General features: G+C 42.1%; 1 protein-coding gene and 1 long non-coding RNA gene across 2 annotated transcripts in view; one reads left to right on the top strand and one right to left on the bottom strand.

The window, feature by feature from the left end:
- LOC310713815 (desmocollin-1-like) overlaps positions 1-23,170 on the bottom strand; it is a gene marked incomplete at its 5' end in the record, with an annotated part of 56,841 nt that extends 33,671 nt beyond the window's left edge. Inside the window, one exon of the mRNA XM_083518383.1 lies at positions 23,158-23,170. Coding sequence (XP_083374509.1) covers positions 23,158-23,170 — 13 coding nt within the window. The remainder of the gene's footprint in view (positions 1-23,157) is intronic.
- The window catches only part of LOC310713522, a 73,095-nt gene that overhangs the window by 39,796 nt on the left and 9,242 nt on the right, over positions 1-24,057 (top strand). The gene's annotated exons all lie outside the window — the stretch shown is intronic.

The following is a 24,057-nucleotide window of genomic DNA, read 5'->3' as shown; positions in this document are numbered from 1 at the left end:
ATTCTCATCCATACACAAAAAACAGCCATGCTATGCCCACCATATGCTCTCTTTCCTTTACATCGGTGGCAGTGGGACAGTAGTGGAGGTACATGGAGTGATGCAAGGGGTGGAAAATGTCTCTTGTCATAGTAATCACGTGAATGATGTAGCCTTAGTAGGAAGCATTCCCAGCTTCTATCACAGTGATTCATTTAGTACCTGAAGGCTGTGTGGCAAAATAGTTCAATCCCCTTCTTTAATCATGCCCAAAAAAAGCTTCACAAGCATTCAAAACACTCCTACTAGCTAATAAAATTGTCCTATAATAACCAATTGTATAGTGCTCAATTTTAATTGCTGGGCACTCTGTATTTGATCGCATACCACTGTATTAATTTTTATATCATCCTTATGAATAATGTGTTAAATGATACTCTTTATGATGAGTTCCACACAGCAAGTCAGGTCATGCCAATTTGAAAGCTTGGACCTCACCAGTGATGTGGTTTCTGAGGAATTTCAGAAGCATAAAGAGCAAATGCATACAGTTACCTCTAAACCAGAAAACTATTTGCTGTATCTACATAATTGGTAAATAATGAATAAATGATGGGCATTAAGAAGAAAACATGGAGGTCCATATTACCATCACACACACCCCAAACTAAAACCAGTACAGTGGCAACTACCATTCCTTCTATAGGTGTGGTCCAACTATCATAGGCTGCCAAGAGTTCCTAGTTCCATATGAATCAGATTTATATAATTAAAAACCCAATTGTCATTTCTACTAACCAATATTATATTTATTACTAGCTAGTTTGTAATAAATGTATGAAAGGTTTATGTCATCAAAAACCAAAAATGAATGGCCATAGCCAATGATACATTTACCAACTTATCAAGGTTTGCATAGTTCAAGTAATCCTTCATTAAAATTAGTAATATGCTGTAAAATTCAGGTGGAAGAAGGGAAAGCAGAGGAGGAACCTGGGTACCTGAGGTAAGCAACTGATCGTCATTGTTACTTTATGAAGAAACCACAGTACAAAAGAGCTAAACTCTTTCTATCTGTGCATTTATAAGCAAGCGAACAAAACAATACCTTACCTTCAAACGTGAGGACCAAACCCCACCTGTGTTAAAACGATTGTTTCAGACTCTGAGAACAAGAATGAATTGTGGCTTGACCACAACTTAGCGGTTTAAAAAGGAAAAAAACAACAAGTAACATATTGGATGGAAGCTTAGAGTAATCCCAGTGAAGTAAATGAGACTACTCTAAGCATGAGAAGGTTCGGATCTCAGGCAGAGCAGTCCTAATGGGATGGGAAGTAGTGGAGTGCTAGACCCCACGTCCTGCTGGTTCTCATAATATAGAAGGTGGGGGCAGTGTTTTGTTTTCTTATTGCCACACCACCTCCAAGCTGGCATAGTCCCAAGTGCCCAAGAATAGGCCCCCTCAGAGGATCTACAGGATCCAGTTATCTAAAGTCACCACCACACCACCCCATCCTGAAAAACCCTGTTCCAAGCCTTTCTGCCAGTTACTGCCAGCAGCACTACCACCAGCAGAGGATTTCTACCCAAGTGGGCAAAGCTGGGGTTTGAAGCTGTCATGGCATCCCTCTTTGCCAACAGAAGCTGGAAGAGGGGCACTACATGCCATAGCAACACACTTAGTAACACATAGTAACATCTGCATTTCCAAGTGTATCTAATGTCACAATTGCCTTCATAATAAGGGGTTAGTATTTCAATGTTAAAAGGAAATGAAAAGAGTAAGAGATATTGCCGTGTACCAATAAAGAATATTTTAACATTCCTTTTCAGTGGTTAGTAGGGAAGTGTTTTATGGTTCATCCCTATTTGCTAACATGTAGAATATCATGTTATCTGCTGGAGTACAAGCTTCCATTTCTATCACGGTAGATAAATGGCTGTTTCCAGATCTGGTTGTCTGACTTCTAATCAGAATATCTCCAATTGTTTCCTTATTTGAAAACACAGGAAATTGGTCTTGGCAGCTCCTTAATGCTCTAGCTATGTCAATATCTGTGACTGATACAAATATGTAGGGGTATTTTTAGTGTGTGTTGTGCTTGGAAAGTCTAGGTGAAAATATTTATCTCATCACACAATGTGGGTGTTGGCATGGACAGCTGAAGGAAAGTTAAATGTTTATCCAGTAAAAACACAGAAGGTTGTTCAGTAACTGCTGCTGTTTGATTTTTGTTGAACATGAAAAATAACTGATTTCCATAAACAGCATTCTGTTCCTTGTCGATGTTAGACTTGGCGGCAGAACTGAAGATTCTGAAAATTAGATTCCACTGAAAATTTGACACTATGACAATACGGTGATCAGGCATTGCTTGATCACAGCTTTCAGCAACCTGGAGCTCTCCAGATGTTTTGGACTACAAAACAGGGCTGTCTGGGAGCTGATGGACATTGTAGGTAGGGATGAAGAAGAAATTGGATATTCAGTTTGCATTTAAAGGTGAGCATGCTTACCTTGCAAAACAATAAGAGATGGTTCTGCAAAACTTGCACTTCTCCAAATTTTGCAATGCAGTTCTCCAACCAAGTAATGTTTAAGGTAAAGGTAAAGGTACCTCTGACTGTTAGGTCCAGTCACAGACGACTCTGGGGTTGCGAGCTCATCTCGCTCTATAGGCCGAGGGAGCCAGCGTTTGTCCATAGACAGCTTCTGGGTCATGTGGCCAGCATGACTAAACCGCTTCTGGCGAACCAGAACAGCACACGGAAATGCCATTTAGCTTCCCTCTGGAGTGGTACCTATTTATCTACTTGCACTTTTACGTGCTTTTGAACTACGTGGGCAGGAGCTGGGACCAAACAACAGGAGCTCACCCCCATCACAGGGATTCGAACCGCCGACCTTCTGATCGGCAAGCCCTAGGCTCTGTGGTTTAGACCACAGCGCCACCCACATCCCAAGTAATGTGTACAAAAATGCATATACCTGGGTAAAGTGTGCATATAGTAGCATACAAAAATGCATTATATTAGGTAAAACCGCTTTGCAGAAATGTGCATATTAGGCAAAATTGCATACAGTTGTACCTTGGTTTTTGAACAGAATGCGTTCTGGAAGTTCGTTTGACTTCCAAAATGTTCAGAAACCAAGGTGTGGCTTCCGATTGTCTGCAGGAACATCTAAATGTAATATAAGTAAATAAATAAATAAGTAAGTAAAAAAGCCTGAAGATAGCTATACTCTCGTTCATGTCTTTTGTGCTAAATGGAAAATGTGAGGAGAAAACTAAGCAAGCATCTTGCAGAAAAATATCCTTTGGGCAAGGGTCACCAAAGGTCAAACCAGATTTGATGCCGTTCACACAATTAGCAGATTGCATGAGTGGCTTTCTAAAAGTATATTACAGTTGCAAGGAGCTTTCCCCCAAAGCTAATAGCAGACAGTGGGGGGGGGCAGTCAACCAGTGGCCAAGGGTTAAAGCTCTCCTACCCTCATGCTGTGGTCCTAATCTGAGCACTCTCGTTCTTCAAACCTAGCATGAGGATCCACCCTAATTAGCCAGATATTAAAGCACATGTGCTTCTTAAGGAAGACATGTGTGCTAAGCACCTGTAAATTACATAGTTCACACTTTAAGATAGCTATGAGTTGAAATACACAGTTAAATGCTTTATTAACCATGTTTCACTGAAAACTAAACACAGGCTTTAACAATGCAAACCCCTAAGCCAACCTCTCTGCTATGTGTTGCCAGCATTGTTTATGTGCCAAGCTGCCTGAACTAGCTAAGACTCGTCAACCTCTTCATGAGGGAACATGTGTAATCCATCAAGCACCCCATCCACCCTTGCAGAAAACAGGACTATCTTCAAGCACTCACCTGGTCCCTGCCTTTTCCAAGAAAAACTCCCAATGGAACAAGCTTCTCAGACATTTTAATGTGGCAAACAATACAATCTGATATATAAAAAAATACCTATCTCAAAGTAAACCTTTATTTCCCAAAGAGAGAAGATAGACAACATGGTAGTTCTATAATCCAGAAGACAGTCTACTGTTTTTAATGTTTGTAAACTGCATGAGAGTAGACTCACAGGTGTCCAAAGTTACTAGTTTACATATCTGGCAATCTATCTATCTATAGATTTTACTTTTGCGTTTTTCAGAAGCACTACCAAGGATATTCATACCACACACCGTTCCACTGAAGCTCCTCCCTTGAGCAATGCAACTTAACTCCTCCTAATTGCTGTGTTATGTTTACTGCACAGGTTTTCATCCTGACTATCTAGTCTTGCAAGCTACCGAGTGCCAGCAGTTACCTTTTTTTTTTAATGGAGGCAAAGAGTCTAGACAATGCTCCCTTCAAGAAATTAACTTGGATCTTATGTAGAAATGGCAAAGGATTATGAGTCCTTTTGAAAGAATTGACAGATGTTAAGGTAGTGAAACTAATGGGCATTTCCACTGAAGCAATAGATTCCCTCCACATACACATTTTCATTGGAAGCAGATTTAAGTCTTATGCATCTTTTGACACATGTAACGTTATAGATCCTACACCCAGTAAGTGCAAATGTCAGCTATATATGTGTCCTTACAGAAACTAGTGGCACAATATACACTGTCCAAGCTTATGCCCCGGAGAGGTCACTATAGGGTTTGACTTCATCCCTGGAGGTACACTCCATTGCCTCTCAAGACAGGCAGATGCCAACAACATTTGCCATGAAATATCTTCTCATTTAAAGCTGTAATTATGGAACAGTCAAATGTCATGGACTGTCATTAGATGCAGAACACATTGTCCAAACCAGCTGATACTAAGTATTTGGGGGAAATTCATTTCGAAGTTCAAAAGAACAAGAGTTGACCTATGGCTATGCAGTGGCCTGGTATGCAGTTTAGTCTGTATTTTTAAGGGCATATACCTTAGCTTGGTTGGCACAACCAAACCATCTCAATAAATGCAAATCTCAAAAATTCACTTCCATGTGACTTTAAAAGGCAAAAAATAAGGTTATGTGAATTAGACCCTTTTTATAATCTATTCCAAAACCATGTAGCTTACAAAACAAGTGTTTAAAGTGGTAATGAGCAGAATGGCACTAGATGCACATGAACACAATCCCACATTGGCAGGAATGCACATACACTGACATCAATGGAATGTATTATTTGGCTTAGAGAAGGAGAAAAAGGAAGAAACCGAGGTTAATCCTTCACATAGTAAACTTTTGTGTTTCCTTTGTATAGATTTATCTCATAAAAGCCACTTGAGAAGTTGGTTACCCTTGGATCTATCACTAGAACATGCCTCTTCCTGCTTTCTCATGAAACTGGTGTAGATTTAATGATGACTGCACTGAGATTGGCATTTATAACCAAGCCAAATAATCATTTGTATCCTCCTCCTATCCGTGACACGCACTTGACAAAATTCATCATGTCAAATGCTTTCATGGGAAAGTACTTAGGATAAAACAACTCCTTCAAAACAGTCTGCGAAAGATAAACCTTAGTTTAGGCCTTGGTTGATTAAAATACATACTCACTAAATTCCAACAATATCCCATAAATTGATGCTACTGAGATGAAACTATTCCATCAGTTTACAATATGTCTAATTCCCCCTACCAGTCTTCCTTGGTTGCAGTTCTGTTTGTAGTTTCCTGTCCCGCTTACCCATCACTGGTAGAGCTGCCATACACCCGGATTTTCCCAGACATTACTGGGCTTTCAAAGGCAGAAATGACATCCAGGGGGGATTTCTGAATTTTTGTTCTGGATTTTAGGCAAGTCAATCAAAAAATCACATTTTTGGGATGTCTTTGTTTTTACTTTTTGAAATATGACAACCCTAATCACTGGAACACTGCCAAGTTCCTGCTGTATCTAATGTTTTAGTGAGACTGTTCCCTTAGAAATTGTGCTGTTCTTCTTTGCAGTGCTAGAAAGCATCATGCTAATTCTCAAACAATTGACAAAATTATGCTTTCTGTGTGTATAGAAATACAATGCACTTCACTTAGCCTTTCAAACTATTTTACTGGACACATAGTCTGCTCCATCCTGAGGGTTCAAAGTATGTACAATGGTAATTAGCCTACTCTTTCTTTCCCTGCCCTGAATTAGAACTTAATACCTCTCCCTGCCCCCAACCTCATAATTTTCAGCTCTGGTAGACTCAGTTCACCCTGTAGTCAGACACATTTATGTTATTATTCATTCAGTTTATATCCTGCCCTTCCTCCAGAAGGAACTTTTCAAAAATTCAACGTGTTTCACATATATTAGGCTACTGTAATGTACAATATGGAAGTCTCTCTGAAGATGGTTCAGAAGTTTTGGCTAGGCACAGCTTCCTGGCTGTTTGTGGGGACCAAGTAGTCAGAGTATAAGTCATAGTTCTGCATCAGCTGTGTTGGTTGCTGATGCACTTTCAGGCCAATTTAAAGTGCAGGTGGATATCTTTAAAGCCACAAATCGCTTGTGACCTGGGTATTTGACGGTTCGCTTGCACTACAATGAACCTGCCCAGGCCCTAAGATCAGCTACAGAGACCTTTGTTGCCAGCTAGTCATCAGGGTCAATTAGATTAGTAGGCACATGAGAGACAGGCCTTATTGGTGGTGGTCCCATCTCCATAGACCTCCGCCTCTCAGGAGGTGTGTTTTGTACCCCTTTTAGTTGCTTCTACACAAACCTTTAAAACTTCGTATTCCAATCTGTTCTTATTTTGCTATTGCTGGTGGAGTTGTAAAACTGTTGTTGCTCTGTGTTTTACCTTTGCTCGTCTAGGTCAGGATACTTCACTGTCTTAAATTTACTGTATTTTATATGTGATTGGTGTGCATGTGTGTGCACCTCTCTCCCTCCATATATACATATATGAACATACATAGATATATCTCTGAACGAGCTGGTGTTTCTTGGCTGATTCACACATTCTTTGCTCCTGGGTCTCATTAAAGGTAATTGGCTCCCCTGTGGCTGCAGACTCCCATTCTTTGTTGCTTCTGCTCTAGACTAACAGGCTACTCCTCTGGAATCCTCTGCACAATGAGGTTGCAAGCGGCAGTCATGCAATGCTGTGTCATCTGAGTCCACCCTTCATATCAGAGGAGGAGATTCATTCAGTTGCATTCACAGAGTTTGTTCCAGGTTCCATGGTTCTCATTACTATATTCCGTGGGCAGATATCAAAGGGCCACATAAATTTCAAAGCACAGTTTTTCAGCCAATCCTAAACCTGTAGGGAAACCATATTCATGGGAGGTTCCCCCTCCTCACCTTCCCTCACGTGCCCCACCCACAAGTATGCCATTCTAAAATGCTAGCACTTATGAATAGCATTCAGTCAGCATTTTCACACACTCAGCTTGCCAATTAAAAGAGGGCTTGGTACTGAGTTTACAAGTTAATTTAGATACCCCTCCTTTGGGTAAAGAAACGCTTCAAGGAAGGGTGGTGTGCGTACTTATATTGTATCAGATGTCACACCTGCTTGGCTAAGACGCCATGACTCATTAGTTAGCTGGCACTGGGAAAACACAGATTGGTTTCCTTCTGTTTCTGTCACAGCCTGTCATTAAACAATAAAGAAACCAGGCTTCAGTTAAGAGCAAAGGACATGCCTGTGCCTTAGAAAGAAACATGTCACCTGTCATTTTATTTCATTTTTTTCAAGAGGCAGTCTGATATAATGTCCCAACTGCCCCAGGTACCTCTGAACTAGTCTGGCATAGGGAAAAGGGAAGGGGGAGGGAGAGAAGAGGGAGGCAGCTACAACAATGGGCTGTTGTTAACTCCTTAGTCCCTACCAAACAGCTTAACCCAAGGCAAGTCCATTCATGAGCTTCCCACATTGCTGGTTTGGTGAGTTACTGCTAAACTGGAAACCGGGAAAAGCTGCCCTTTCTACTTTTCCACAGCTGTGTGGACTGCAGCCCTATTCATACTGACTACACACAGCTTCAACTCTGCTGCTTAGCAAGAAGAAACCATTTAGAAACAATACATTTAAACAGTGGTGTAGCATGGGTTGTCAGCACCCAAGACAAGGCAAGTAATTTACACCCCCTAACCCATGGATTTTAGCACTCAAGTGCGAGCGAGTGCCACCCAGATGTTCCGCCCGGTGCGGCTGCCCCCCCCCCCCGCACCCCCCACGCTATGCCACTGCATTTAAATTTCCAACCACACCTCAAAACAGTAAACAACATAAAGTTTCATAAAGCTCCAACATGAAAGGCCCAAGAGTTGGAATTAACCTACATCTGTAATATCCTGCAGATTTGAGGATAGTGAAGACTGCATGGGTACATTGAGGACACTACTGTAGCAGCATGCAAAATGTGCTATCGCAGACCAATCTTGCAGGCATACTTCAGCTGAAATTAAAACAAGCTTGTGACTTGTCAGTCTGAGCATAGCCCACAAACCCTATATGGTAATTCACCAAGAACTCTCCTGTAGCTTGTTAGCATCCATATGTCTTGAGAGACAATGGAGTGTGCCTCCAGGGGTGAATCCAAACCACTGCATTAGCAGCACCAAAATGACATCCTCAGGGAGCAAGCCTGGGCAGTGTGTCTGGAGGTCCTGGGATGCCCAGACAACAAGACTCCACTTTCAGCCTCACTGATCTGGACCAAATGAAAGCAGAGCAATACATTTTGGACCAGCTGGGCTGATGGAGTTGTCGAAAGGAGGTGTACAAGGTACTATCCAACCATTTTAGCGATTCCAGTCCAGATTTGTGTGGTATTTATTCCTTAGTCTTTTCTTCTCCTGAATATATTGTGCAGGGCAACAGAGGTTTAGACCAGAATTCTCCTAAATGGGCTACTTTCCCAGGTTGATGAGTCCCATCAGCCCCTCATTTCCCTCTAATGCAGCCTTTCTCAACCTTGGGTCCCAGATGTTATTGGACTAAAACTCCCATCATCCCTGACTACTGGTCCTGCTAGGCTGGGGTGATGGGAGCTGTAGTCTAACAACATCTGGGGACCCAAGGTTGAGAAAGGCTTCTCTAGCGTATGTGCAGAAAGCGCCTTCTTGACCATTGAACCCAGTATTGGTCTTGTCTGCTCAATCTGCCAGAGCTTGTCTTTGCATGCAAAGGAAATCCTTAACTCACCAAGAGTTTGAGACCCATTAGTTACCCTCACCTGGTTTAGTTGGCCAGTAAGAGCCATTCCTGGGATGTGGCCGCTATCACATGCTGATAGCTTCTAGGAGCCACAGTTGAGAACTGCATGCAGAGACCAAAGGTGGACAAACTACCCCAGAAGGAGCATGATGTGCCCACACCAGAGGTACTACCCTTCCCCTAACACCCCATACACCCTGACTGCCTATCTAGAACTGCAAAAGCTGGGGGCGGAGGTTGCCAAGCACCTGGCTGGCAAGCTGAATAGGGTCTGATGAACAGGGGAGGGCGGGGCACTCACTGCCCCACAGGATTCTGCTGCCCAAGTCCTGGCCAGAGGAAGTGGACTTTGTAGCATCCACATTCTTTGTAGCACTCCCTGTTCTTATGCATTAGTCTTAACAAAAATAGCACTTTTTCCTCCATGGACCTCAGGGTGTCATATGTAAGGTTATGCCAATTTATCCACAGAACAATCCTATGAGGTATCATATCCACACCATGCACTCTTATGCCAATCATGCCTTCCACATCCCCAAAGAAACCTGGGAACTATAGTTTGTTAAGGGTGCTGGCCTCACAGACCTACAGCACTCTTAACAAACTAAAGGTACCAGAATTCTGCATGACTCTTAAAAAGAGACCCAATTGTTGCAGGTTCACCCACTGAGCTTCGTGCCTGAGCATGGATTTGAGCTCATGTCTCTGCAGTCCAAGTCTAGCATATTATTCACACCATACTGGCTGTAAATGTGACAGATTTTCAACTCACACATTTAGCTCTGCAAAAGGCATGGCTGGTTTTTGTATGTGGGAAGTCACACATTTTTTATTTTTTAATGTGGGAGGTAACCTGGAAACTGTGTATGCAAACTTATCTGTCCCTGTGATAATGCACCATCCTTATCTAATTTGTCAATGCTGTTGCCATAAGTGTGAGCACAAATTGGGTCTTTGCACTACTACCTTTAACCAGTCTGACAATCGGGGTTATGTATGTACAATAGACAATTAGCATATGACGCCTTTTGACATTTCCTGTCTTCTCCCCGCCCTCTTTGATCATGGCGACAAAACCTTTCGGACAAGCAGAAAACAGCAGCTTTATTATTTCAGATAATGACACCAATTACTTTGTCTTGTTGTGAATAATCTGATTTGGGAAATACCACGTTCCACCCATCACTCAAATGACACAAGGTTACCGCTTGCCTTCAGCTAACGACATAGACACTGACAATGTACGTCAACACTTCCCACCTTCTTGTAAAACTTCTCAGGAAGCTTATACAAGAAGAAACCTGCCTTCTTTGCACTGCCTCCCCTTTGCAATGCCATGTAGTAAAATTCCAAACACATGTAAGTTCATGCAATGGAGTTCTCTCTTCGTCTCCTCCCCCCCTGCAGTCCCCTGCAACCAGTAAAAAGCCTCTGCAACCCAATGTCCCTGTTGCAAATCACAGAGCACATAAACTGTGTAAATCGCTCCCACAAGAGGCAGTGCTGGCCACGGGCTTGGATGCCTCTAAAAGAGGCTTAGACAAATTAACAGAGGCTATGTTCTGCTTCCAGGGTTGGAGACAGTACGCTTCTCAATACCAGTAGCTGAAAACATCAGGAAGGCAGCTTGCTGTTACAATCAGATCCTGCTTGTGGGCATCTAGTTGGTCACTGTGAGAACAGGAAGCTGGACAAGGTGGTCCACTGGCTTGATCAAGCAGGGATGTTCTGGTGTTTGATGTTCCTGCATTTTGAATGCAATCATTCTCAGGCCCAATGACATTTGTTATGCACACGGCTGTGCCATTTATGTATAAAACTAGTGGTTTTATACATTATACCTTAGCTAGTAGTGCTGGTATACTTTTTACAATAAAGCATGCATGTGTAAGAGGGGAACTAGAGTCTGCTTTCCCCCTGCCTTACTGCTTACATGCTATCAGTGCCAACCAGCCCTGCCTTTGACATCATGTGCTGAAACTAGTACCATTTTCTGGGAGTCCATATGTTACAGCACATGCCTCTGCAAGAAGGGGAGCTTCACATGTACAACTGTGGAAGTGAAGGTTTCCACATGATCTCATACCCCAATTGCTCATGGAGATGTGCTAAAGCTCTCTCCCTGAAGATGTCCACAACGTATTTGAGCATACAAATTTTCTGTAACTGCACTCTATTCCAGGCCTAGGAATTGAGAAAATGTATAATGACATGCATCTTATCCTCAGATAACTGTGTAAATAAATTTAGCTTTGGAATGCCCTCCTCGAGTAATTCAGGAGGCATAGACAACAAAGAGCTTTAAACACTTCTTAAAATTGTGTATGCTTACCTAGGCTGTCCCACACTCTAATTCTTAATTCCTTATTTATTTATTTTTCCATTGTTCAGCTTCATTTAATTCCATATAGTCTCATTGGATTTATTTATTTTTACTCAGTCTATATAATTTTTACCGAATCTTGTTGTATTAAGTACAGTATTGTATTCATATTTAAGTGGGTGGGATGTTTTAATGTATTTCTCTTTCCTCTTGGCTTTAATGTATCTAAATGGGGTTTATTGTCTATTTGTTTTGTTGTATGCAAGTCTTTTTGGGTTTCGCTGGACAAGATAAAGTGACTGACAAATATAATAAATAAATGATATTGGTATTTTCCCTAATATTTACCTATGGCTTATATTTTGCATATTTTATGTAAATTGCTTAGAGAACCTGCTATATTAAGTGGATACAAATTGGATGTATGAATCAGTAATTGTGTATAAACAAAGTAATAGCTTTTTCAGGCTTTCACTCCTTGTGTCAATTGAATGCATGCAAGGAGGCCCTACTCACCAGCCAAAGCATGTGCATTCTGTAGCAGGAATTTAAAAGGTAATGGTCAGAGGTTTATCACGTCCATTTTCCCATTTTCATTTATGTGTTTCTGTCTTGCACAATTTCCCAGAAAAAAGTCAGGCCTAAGAAATTTGATTTCTACAGTTTGTCTTCAAATTCATGACTCACTGCTGACTTGAGCTGAAATAGCTACAGACCCAACTACAAGATGTAACAACCTCCCAGACTATGATTCAAGGGGGGAAATCTGTCATTTCTGAATAGTTCAAAGCCAGCTGTTTTCTTTTCTCCTGTGCCAATAGGTTGTCTGTGGTTCTGTCCATTTTATTTCAACACATTCAGGCCAGCAGTGGCAAACCTGTGGCCCCACAGATGTTGCTAAAGTTCAGCTCTCATCATTCCTAGCCATTGGCCACAGTGGCGTAGCGTGGGTTGTCAGCACATGGGGCAAGGCAAGTAATTTGCGCCCCCTAACCCGTGGATTTGCGCCCCCTAACCCTAACCCCCAGATGTTGCGCCCAGTGCAGCCGCCCCCCCTGCACCCACCACGCTACGCCACTGATTGGCCATGCTGGTTGGAAATGATGGGAGTCCACATCTGGAGGCCAAAGATTCCCTTTTCCCCAGTTTTATCTACTTCTTTGCAAAATAGAAATCCTTAAAGATCAGTTTCAGAATAATAGAAACCATAGTGGTGAAGACAAATCTATTCTGCCTCACCCACTTACCCTCCACCCATTATAGTCTAAGTTAACTTCTCTTGATACAAGACTTTGGGACGGTGTTGTCTTCTGAAGACATAGCCTGTCTGTTCCACTTGGATTTTCATAGATGTCTGCATTCCTTTTCTTTGACTTTTCATCACATAACCATTTTTCAAGACCAAATCAAGCTGCTTTGTGTGGTCACATGATCTTGGCAGAATGTCATATTGGGTGCTAAAAGTACCACACTGGTGGAGAAGCGGCACTAGCATTGGTGCCAGCTTCCAGAAAGATCTCACTAAAATATTGCAAGATCTCGCCAGAGGTTGGCATCAGTGTTGGTGCTTCATGCCACTGCTGTGCAACCTAGGTATGGGATGCTTCAACAGGGGTAGGTCAGCACTTCTCATTTTGCCTCAGTGTTACTTTTGTGCTTCTAGGATTTGCTGAACAGCTCGGATTTTGTTAACTTATTATTTGAGCATGTATTGTGAGGTAATGATCATTTTTTAAAAATAAATAAATCTGTTTTTATTACTGTTTGTTAGCTACTTTAGTGCCTTTGGAGAAAGAGGCAGCACAGACATCTTAAACATTTCCATTTATTTACTTACTATCAGGTGTGCTTGAGGCTGCACGGAATATAAAAAACAAATCTACACAAATCCTGTCTAAAACACTTATACAGTGGTACTTCATGTCGCGTAACCTCCAGGTTACGGAATCTTCAGGTTACGGCCGCAGCAAACCCGGAAGTGGGTTTGCTGCTCGTGCGTACGCAGAAGTGGTCCTCCGGTTACGAAATTTTCGGGATACAGCCGGGCCTCTGGAATGGATCCCTTTCGTAACCAGAGGTACCACTGTGTGTCTTTTTACAGGTTCAGTAACCACTTTGAGATTGTTGTTTTTTACAATTAAGTGGTATAAAAATTTTATGAAATAAAATAAATTCTGATGAATTAATGGCGATCTACAAATCAATGGAGAATGGGTACTTGCTTTTTCTATGTAGTTCACACATAATCTAGATCTAGTGCATTATTTTTTTACCCTGAAAGGCATTTTTTGAGAAACAAGCTTCATTTTAATAATAAAAGCTCATTGCAGAGTGATTCTGCATTACTCTGCAGTGTAGTGCAGCTGAAAGCAGATACCAGCGGTCCTGACAATGGAGCTACATCAATACCTGCCCAATGGTGTTGTAAGTGAGTATATATCAAAATTATGATGATTTCTTGCTTCATTTGCCTTGGGCATGGGCAGGGAGGAAAAGGCATGGATATGGGTATGGGTAACCATACCCACTCTGGTGGATAGCAGGATCTAGAATCAACCTAGATCAAAAGAAGCATGTTAAAGATCAGCATGAACTACGTTTTTGTGCTATAGAAGGGCTGGTGTGTACACAGTCTGAGTCTGCTGATGGTACGTTAAGCAAGAGAGAAAACCAGGACGAGGCAGACAATGACATATGAATAACAGGGATAGGCAAGGTGAGGTAGGCAATAAAAGAGCAGGTGTAGCTTTTTGGAGTAGCTCTAGTTCCAGAAAGGCTTTGATAAAATCTCAAGCATTGACTTAAAGGAGGAGAGGGAAGCAAAACTGAAGGTATATTGAAGTGGAATAAAATTTGGAATACAGATCCATTGTTTTACAGAGCCACTGATCTTGACGTGAACCTTCAGAGGCAGTTGGTAACAACTTCTGTTCTCCAAGCTGTCTTGAAGAGTTTGTCACAATTAGTCATGAAATTGCACTGATCAGACTTGCTGGCCTGTTGTCAGCTATGGAATGAGGATGCCTTTTACTTCCAGAAACCCAGGGTCCACCCTCTCCTGACCTCCTCCCTCCATGTACAATAAAAGTAATATGGTTGCACTCTGAGATCCCCAGTGAGTCAAGGTGATCTTGCTTGTTGGCTCAAGAGGGAGATGCTCCTCAGAACGCATCCTCACATCCCATTCATTTTCTGGCAGAGGAACAATGAATCATCCTGTGATGAGGTCAGACACTACTTCATAGTAACTGTCCAAGTATATTTTTTCTCTTGTAGTAATACTGTGGTGTTTTACCACAAGGATGGTGTGTGTTGTTTTTTAATGTGACATTAAAAATTGGATGCTGATTTAAAGTAGCACAGCAGGTAAACTGTACAGAGACCCAATCTCTTTCTGCCAAGAAGCTCAACTAAATAGCCATTTCTGGCATTCCCCTCTACCTAACTGCAATTGCATGTGAGGGGAGAGCAGGGATGATTCTGCTGACACCACCCCAGTTATTGCAACCCCACTGCACTTCATCACTCTGAGCCAATCCTACCTTACAGGATTGAGATGAGGATAAAACAAAATACGGCATAAGCATCTTGAAGGACACCGTGCAAAAAATAAAATAAAAAAATTATAATTTACTTCATAGAATTTATAAACTATCTTTTTCCAAAGGTCCCAAAGTGTACGCTGACTGTGAAATAATGTCATCTACAAAGCACAATCAATTAAAATAAAATCCATACAGTACCATACAAATATTAATTACAGCATCAAGGCAATACAGACAGCCAAAGGCAGAATTAGTCAGTTGCTCCAAAGGCTTTTGAGAAAAGATATTGCCTGGAGAGCGGAAGACCCTTAGTAACATTACCATCCATGACTCTTAAGGGGAGAGAATTGTACAGACATGGCACAGTCATCAAGAAGACCTGTATAAATCTGTTGAATAACAGGCCTGGTGCAAGTGTGGAGGACTGCCTCTTCCTCCTCCTCTACACCACTGCCACCTCATCCACCACTGTGCCTCCTTTCTCCTCCTGGGTGTTGTGGGTGGCACTGCTGCCATTCTACAACTGTCACCTTTGCTGTTGTATGTGTAAGTGTTCTTCCCCAATAGTTGTACTGTAGCAACTGCGACAACCTCTGGAGCATTTGCTCTGAAGAAGGGCTGCTTTCAAGCAATATCATACCACTTTAAACTATACCAGGCATAGGCAAACTCGGCCCTCCAGATGTTTTGGGACTACAACTCCCTTCATCCCTGACCACTGTTCCTGTTAGCTAGGGATGATGGAGGTTGTAGTCTCAAAACATCTGGAGGGCCGAGTTTGCCTATGCCTGAACTATACCATTTTGTTTCCCCCAGGCCATCCTGGGAACTGTGATTTGTTAAGGGTGTTGAACACTGAATTGTTGGGATGCCTAAATGACTGGGAATGTGACATAATTTCTCCATCGATCTGTGGCATCACAGATACTCAAGATTTTCCAGGTAACATAGTGTAAAGATGCCAAGGATGCAACTTGTTCTGAAGCATTTGTTCAGCTGACTTAATGGATAGACTTGACTACATATTTCTTGTACTTAGGTTCCAAATTAGCCATACTAGAGCTGTGTACTCTTATAGAATACAGTTCATGTATACTTATTTGTGAGTATGTATATTTATAATGTAAAGGTCTTTAATGCTTAAAGCGTCACTGTTCTTTATGGGCAGGAAACTGTAATGTTCAAAATCCACATCAAACACTCTCAGTTTGAATAATTATTATGCTCCTGGTGTACACTTGATATAAGTAGCAGCCATGAGATATATTTAGAAATTGTCCATGCAAAGTACTTAAATAATTATTACTAATCTGCTGTGTCTCAGGTTAGACGCTGTAAAAGTAGATGACCTACTGTCAGAAGAAATCTAAAAGAGACCTCAGTTATATATAAGCAAGGGTGTGATCTATCAAGCATAACCATCATGTGTCTCCATGTGAGGTCCAAATTAGACAGAATGTGAAATGCATTACTGTATTGCACATATATCTGTCAATAAATAGCAGCCATGGAAAGTGGTTGTGATCTGAATTGTGGCATGTAGGGAGAGGGTTAACTCTTTCCCCATGCATTGCAGTTCCAATACAAATCCTCCCCACCAACTGCTACATACCTTGGAAGGAATACTACCATTTGCAGGCTTTCCTCCTGAGGTTAATTACAACTTTGATGCACTGTAACTTCAGAGCTGCTATTTTGACAATCAACAGCAAGACAGATATGTATAATGCAATCAAACGTTTTATATATAGGCCCTGTTCACACAATATGGTAAGCCAAATTATGGCTTACCAAGACTACATAAACTCACAGGCTCCCAGAGAGGAGGTCACAGCTGTTTTGCTTCTCCCCAGTCCTTCAGCTTAGCTAAGGTGTGGCATAACTGCATCATCCAAACAGGGGCTTGTGTCTTCTCACTTGGCTGCAGCTTGTGGCTAGTGAAGAAAGAGCTCACCCACTCCTGTTCTGTCTGCATTCTATTGTCTCCAGAGTCAGACTCTGGCTCTCTTTGTACTGGCAATCCTTCATCTCCCAAGTCAGACTCTTCCCAGGCATTCGATTCAGCCACATCCCTGACATCCTCTCTTTTTCATAAATCTTTAATCCACCAACACAAATAACTCCCTAGTGGCAATATATACGTATGGCAGGAGTCCATCTACCACAAATATTCCTGCACATTATTAACAGTTGGCTTTTGGAAATGAAGAAGGCAATAATGCATTCATAAGCAAATCTGAATGATTCAGGTGCTAAAAGTTCTTGAAATGTAAACAAGGAGATTTGTAAAGAACAAAAGTCATATGGGAAAGAAAAAAGTCATTTTCACCTAGGTAGTCCTAGCGCATTGATTTCTATCTGGGTGTAGTTCTTGCCCAAGATTAAATGTCATACTTTAACGGAAGGAGGAACAGCTTATTCTAATAGTAGCTCATTATCCTTATTTAGCTATAAGATGAGCATAACTGATAGCTTTTGAGTTTCATTTATTAAAATTTCCTTGATGTACCTAATGACCCCCCAGGGGTTGCTGTGCCCACTTTCCACACCCAGTTTCTGAAACTTCACGCAGAAGATAAGACTCATAAATGATTGAGAAGGTGGTGACTTATTGCCCTCACATCCTTAACCTAATATTATGACTGGACTTAAGAGATTAGACAGGTGCAACTACACCTATTTTAGCCTCTAGTCGGCACATAAATATTCTATGACTAGTTCAACATGCCCCAAAGGGATTTTGGACTTTTATTTTCCCAAAGAGCAGACCTCCCATGTGGTATGCTAAATTGTTTTTTTGAAACTGTGGGGTGTTTCAGGAAGAATTGTGATATAGCACAGATATTGCCTATGCAAAGGAAAGCATCAAAAATCCCATTAGACATAGTGAAGCCCTTGGATACATATGTCTGTGTCTGTCAGAGAGACAGATAACACTTGTTATGGTGTCTTTATAATATGGGTGTAATTTTCAAAGTAGAGCATACTACAATCAAGATAGACTCCAAAAGCATTCAGCACAGCCACTGCTCCCGCTTCAGATTCCCTAAACAACAGCATGGGCCCTCACAGCCTGGCTCCTTCCAGTTCAGCTATCTGTAGCTGAAAACTCTCCGTGCTCTCTTGATTTGTTTCCAAATTCCAGCTTGGCCTACTATCTTCTCGACAGCAAAGAGACAAGGGGAAGAAATCATAGGTTTTGTGCACTCCAACAATCAAAGTGTGACAGGCAGGGGCAGAGGTTTGATCGAGTGCCACACCTTCATTGTGTACAGTTGGAAGACAACATGGAAGAGGTTGCTGCTTCTGTCACATCAGAATCCACCTTTGATCTCACACACATAAGGAAGCAATATTTAACACCACATCTGCTGAAAACAGTGGGTGGTTAAATCCATGGAACAACAAATACCATCAAGCCACTATAAATGCAAGATAAACCTCTCAGTTTTCTGTTCTAGCTAAAAGGGAGGGGAAGTTTAGTTTATGATACCTCTCTCCATTCAAGGAACAAAGAGAGCTTGTGTGTCAGCTAGAACACTTATGCTTTTCTCTTTACTTTTAAGACTCTCACTGCACAAGCTTATACATACAGTATTTGCTTGGAATAAAGGCTCACTGAGTTCAGTGGGATTTCCTTTAGGTAAGAAGGAATGGGATTGCAATCTAAGAAGCTGCAACAGTTGCATTAATGACAGGGCTGGCCTGCCAAGGTGAGGAGACCACCTCAGGTAGCGGAATCCACAGGGCCAGCAGATCCCAGTGTCAAGCTTTCTCTCCCCCCCCCCAACCCCCAGTTCCTGATGTGGATCTTCCCTCACACCTTCTTCCCTGGTGAGGAAGGGGGTGCCACTTGTGGTCCACCTCAGCTGCCAAAATGTCTTGGTACAGCCCTGATTAATAATTACCATCCATCACAAAGCAACGTAAAACAAATGGAACCTCAATGTCTCTTTGGTCCTGGTGTATTTTCATGTCCAAATGGATATATTTTTCCAACATATTTTACGCATAGTTTTCTGTGTTTGTATGAGATTGAGGGAGATGAAGCTGTGAGCTCTCAGTACTGCATTTTTGTACTAAGAACAAGCCCCAATTTTTCATATCCAAAGTAGATCTGAGAACTATCACTCTGAAGCTAGATATTAAGTACAAAGCATTAGTCTTGACATGTTCAGTGCCTTAGGGATTCAACAGTGTGCACACTGGAAAGAAGAATGCCTTTGTCCTTTAGCCAAGGAAGCAATTATTTCTGCAGCTGATTATTTGTATAATGATTGGTTAAAATAGGGTGTACCTGCTGCAGAAGCTCATGAAAACAAGTGCTTGGCTTTAATTTTGCAGCTTCTGCTTTATTTGATGGGTTAAATTCTTCCAGTACGGTTGCTAAAAATACCTGTTTTTGGAATTTTTACAACAGGCAGTGTTTTTATTTACAGTGTAGTCTTCATTCCACTCCACCCACAAAACACACACTACTAGCATTTGATTCACCCCTTAAGAAAAGAGGGGGCGTTCTGAGGCATTAAGAACAATCAGTTGTAAAACAGATGTTACATAAAATTCTTCCCTATCCCATTTCTGACTTCCATCTACTCCATATTTTTTGGAAAGCTGTTAGCTTGTGATGCATTTGGACACCTCGTATGATATCAAAATCAATTTTTGCATGATTTCTGAGATGAAAGAGCAATTTTGGATATAAGTTGATGCCATTTTGAATCAAGTTAGTGGACTGAACTTCTCCAAACTGAACTAATTTTTATTTTTTTCACCTCTCAAATTTCCTGAGTGACACCAAGTATGAGGCTGCTATTACTTTATATATACAGTGCTACATATTACGTATAGACACCACTAACCAGTACATCTGTGCATACTACATTCCTCTGTCCCTTAGGAACGAAATATACTATAGGTGTTTGCAGTGTTCAAAACTCCCATTGTTCTAGGTGCATTTTGTGACAGGGAATTTCATTAGCGCAAGCAGTTTCTGAGCTCTGGGCACAGTACTGTGCCTAAAATTTCAGATTAAAACTGCAGAGTGGATGGAAAGGAGGACCTTTTTCTGCCTCTCTACTTCCTGCTACTCTCTGGAGAAGAGAGCCTCTTAAGAATAGGGGGTGGGGCAGGGGAAGGACTAGACCATGTGAAAAATTAACATAATATTTTAGCTGCAGTTCATTCATTTTTAGATTTGTATTTTTGTTATTAAAAAAACACGCCTAGACATTCCATTGTTGTTCCCATAACTGAGGTTTAAGGTGCCATTTAGCCATTTGTTTTCCTCAAGCACTGTAAACCAAATAATGCTTTAATGAAAAGTATAAGAAGCACCTGAAAGACATTCCCAGTAAGGAAGAAATTTTCTGGGAACCTATATTAGCACCCTCTGCTGTAGTTCATAGGCGCTGGCTGGGTTCTGCATAGCTCCCTTCAGAAGACATAAAACTTCAAGTAGCTCTTGCTTACCTCTAAGCATCGAGACCAATGTATGGGGATTTTGTGTAGGACTATGTGGGAGATTTCCTTGTTGGCATCCCACCCAGTGGCACAGTAGTACATCTTTAAGTTCAGGAGCTCATAATAACAACCCCCATTGCCGTGTTCACAAGGAGAATCCAAAAATACAGGCAGTTATACATCAAACAGCAACAGTACATAATACAGTGGTGCCCCACAAGACGAATGCCTCGCAAGACGAAAAACTCGCTAGACGAAAGGGTTTTCCGTTTTTGAGCTGCTTCGCTAGACGAATTTCCCTATGGGCTTGCTTCGCAAGACGAAAACGTCTTGCGCTTTTTTGAAAAAAGCCGCTTGAAGAGGCGCAGTTGCGACGGACCGTGCTTCGCAAGACGAAAAACATCGCAAGATGAAAAGACTCGCGGAACGAATTCTTTTTGTCTTGCGAGGCACCACTGTACCAAATTTATTAGCATCAGCATGCCTAAGGAACCTGAGTAAAGAAAAGGAAAGGAATATCCAACCTCTGCTCAGTTATCTTTGTCATTCTCTGATTTCTAGGTTCTCACAAACAAACTTGAAAGCCTTGTGGTCACCATCATTCACTTGGCAGACCATGAAGGGTCCACCCAGTATCCCAGTGTGGATAATATCACCCATACTCTGAAAAATAGAGCTGTGCTTCTCTATGCTCCACTATTCTCCATATGCCACCAAATAAATATTCTGAACTGGATAAATAAATGGTAAAATATTCCGTAATGGGATGCCCAGAAATGCCCACAGCTGCACATTTTCCTTGAGCAAAATTACCGTATTTTTTGCTCTATAAGACTCCCTTTTTCCCTCCTAAAAAGTAAGGGGAAATGTGTGTGCGTCTTATGGAGCGAATGCAGGCTGTGCGGCTATCCCAGAAGCCAGAACAGCAAGAGGGATTGCTGCTTTCACTGCGCAGCGATCCCTCTTGCTGTTCTGGCTTCTGAGATTCAGAATATTTTTTTTCTTGTTTTCCTCCTCCAAAAACTAGGTGCGTCTTGTGGTCTGGTGCGTCTTATAGAGCGAAAAATACGGTATATTTTTTAAAAAGATTAGCCTTGTGGGGTTTCAAGACACATATGGTTAAATGTTGAAAAATACATCTTCTTATACAATACGACATATAATGGCTGAGAACTGAATGTGTGCCAGAAGGTATGGGGTTATTTTGCTGAGTGCAGTGCAATCTTGGGCTGCATACACACTGTATCCTGAAAGCATGTTCAAAGCACATTTCCCCTCTCTGGGCACTTGAGTTTACCCCTCGCAGAGCTTCAGTAGACAGCCACCCTGAATAGACTACAGTGGCCAGAATTCTTTGAGGAAGGAAATGTGCTTAAAATGTGTTTTAAAGGTACAGTGTCGGCAACCTCATCAAAAACAGTTTGGCTTGGCTGGTATCCTTTGACAGCTGTCTGCAACACCAAACCTGCCAAGCAGCTTTTCTCGGGTGGGGACTTAGGTGAATAATTAGCCTTGAGCAATGAAACTCCAGAGCCACACCTTGCTTGACTCTCTGATTTCTCCTCTCACTGCTGGAACCACATTATGACAGGGATGCTACAATCTTGATCATTCTCATGATCAAAGCATTGACACTGTTTATTATATATGTGTGTATATATCTTTTGTGCCAGTACAGCTGTTGAAGCCGTCAGCTTAATTGTGCTGGAAGCCCAATACTTCGTTTTGGTGTGGCAGGTTCTTTGGAATGCTTTGGTATTTACCTCCACTATGAGAACTTTCTTATTCTTTTCAGCCCCACCTCAAGAATCCAAAACTGTATGACACATATTTCTGTGATAACGCCATCAAGAATACCTGCAACACACCATCTGAATTTGTCTTATTTAAAGGACAGCCTTATTTTAAAGTGTTAAAGAGAAAGGCAAATCTTTTAATGAGCTATTATGATAGCCTAATCATGATAATGTTGCTAATGTCTTCTACTTCGTTAATCTAAGACAGGAATTTAAAAGGGATATAAAGTCTCATATCCTATAATCATTTTTTTCTGAAACTTAAAAGGGTGGCTAGGAGAAAAAAGAAGAGTGTCTCATCACTAGCTCTGGCCCCAATTAATTTTGGCTTTGGCACCACCCACTGATGACTTCAGTCCCACCCATATTTGGTATGTGGCTTCTAAGAGATTTACCACAAGATAATGCAACCCTTTGATTCAAAAATGTTCCCAAGTCCTGTCTTAAAGGGCTGCAGTAAATGTTCATTGGGAAAAACAAAGCACAAAAACTAAGTCAGGGCCGTCTTACCCATAGTGGTGCGGGGCACCAAGTTCTGGAGGGTGCCAGGCGAGAGTCCAGGGAATACCGAACGAGCGCGCTGAGTGAGCAAGGGTGCGTGAGCCGCTACCGCCAAGCGTCGCCTCGGTTTTTTCCTTTTAGCCTGCAGGCACCGAATTCTGTGGGGCGCCAGAAGGTTAAAGGGGGGAAACTGATGCTTGGCAGGAGCGGCGCACGCGCCCTCGCTTGCTTAGAGCAGGCCCGCTCGCTCAGTATGCTTGCTCGCCCAACAGGTTGAGGCACAGGCATGCACAGTGCCCCTCCTGCTAGCCATCTTTGCCTTTGAGCCGGGTATCAGGCACCGTGGAAATCCACGGGGCCGGCTCCCCGGGCCCGCTCACTGCCCTCACCTGCTTCCGCCATGCCGCGCCAAAGGAGCGTCACGCCCGGAGCCTCCGCCTGCCATGACCATTGCAGCATGAAGTGGCCAGCTGAGCCGGGAGGTGCCACGTCCAGCCTCTGTCTTTTCCCCACCAGAGGAGCCACCCTCCAGCTGCTGCCTGCCTCCTCCAGCCCCGCAAAGCTGGGCATGTTGCTGGCAGCACTGTCCCATCCCAAGAGGCTTCCTCCGCCGCTGTTGGTGTCTCCCTTAAAAAAGGTTGACAACTCTGGGAAACGGATGGGGGAGGTGTGCCGGAGGGATCTTTGCACCACAGGACTGGATATGCTTAAGATGGCCCTGAGTAGAATGGTCTCTATAGTGTTTTGGTTTCATGGCCCAATTACATGTGTGTAACTTTCCTTTTTAAGTCATATCTAGAGACATAGAGAGAGTTGTATTTAAGATACCTGTCAAAAAAAATATAGTTGCAAAAGAGGGGGGCAAAGACAATGGACCAAATAATAAAAGAAAGTGTGTATTTGCTTATTCTGTTGCCTGCCCTGAGATCACCTGTTGATGAAGGGCAGGGTATATTTTTTTAATAAATATATAATTATAAATAACCCAGAATATAGGTAAGTAGCTATAAAAGAAGAGTTAGATGTCAGAGGGCAAACCTCTCCAATTAACTTTTGTTAAAAGCAACAACAAAAGCCCAAAATATCATAAGCCAGCCAAAGTTACCCCGGTTCCAAACCCTGCTCAGAAGGGAGGCTGCTGAATCGGTCGAAGCCAGGCAGAAGAAAAACAAAACTTTAAAACAGAGTTTGACACACACCATCATTTTTGCCAGTGTAACTTCAGTTGGGTGGGTCATATGACTGAGATATAAGGAGTTTGTAATAGGAATAAGTCTCCCCCTGCCCTG

This window comes from Podarcis liolepis (genome assembly GCF_965112155.1).
Source record: "Podarcis liolepis genome assembly, chromosome: 8".
NCBI lineage: Eukaryota > Metazoa > Chordata > Lepidosauria > Squamata > Lacertidae > Podarcis > Podarcis liolepis.
Note: the sequence above shows the minus strand (reverse complement) of the source record. Positions and strands in the feature narration are given on the sequence as shown.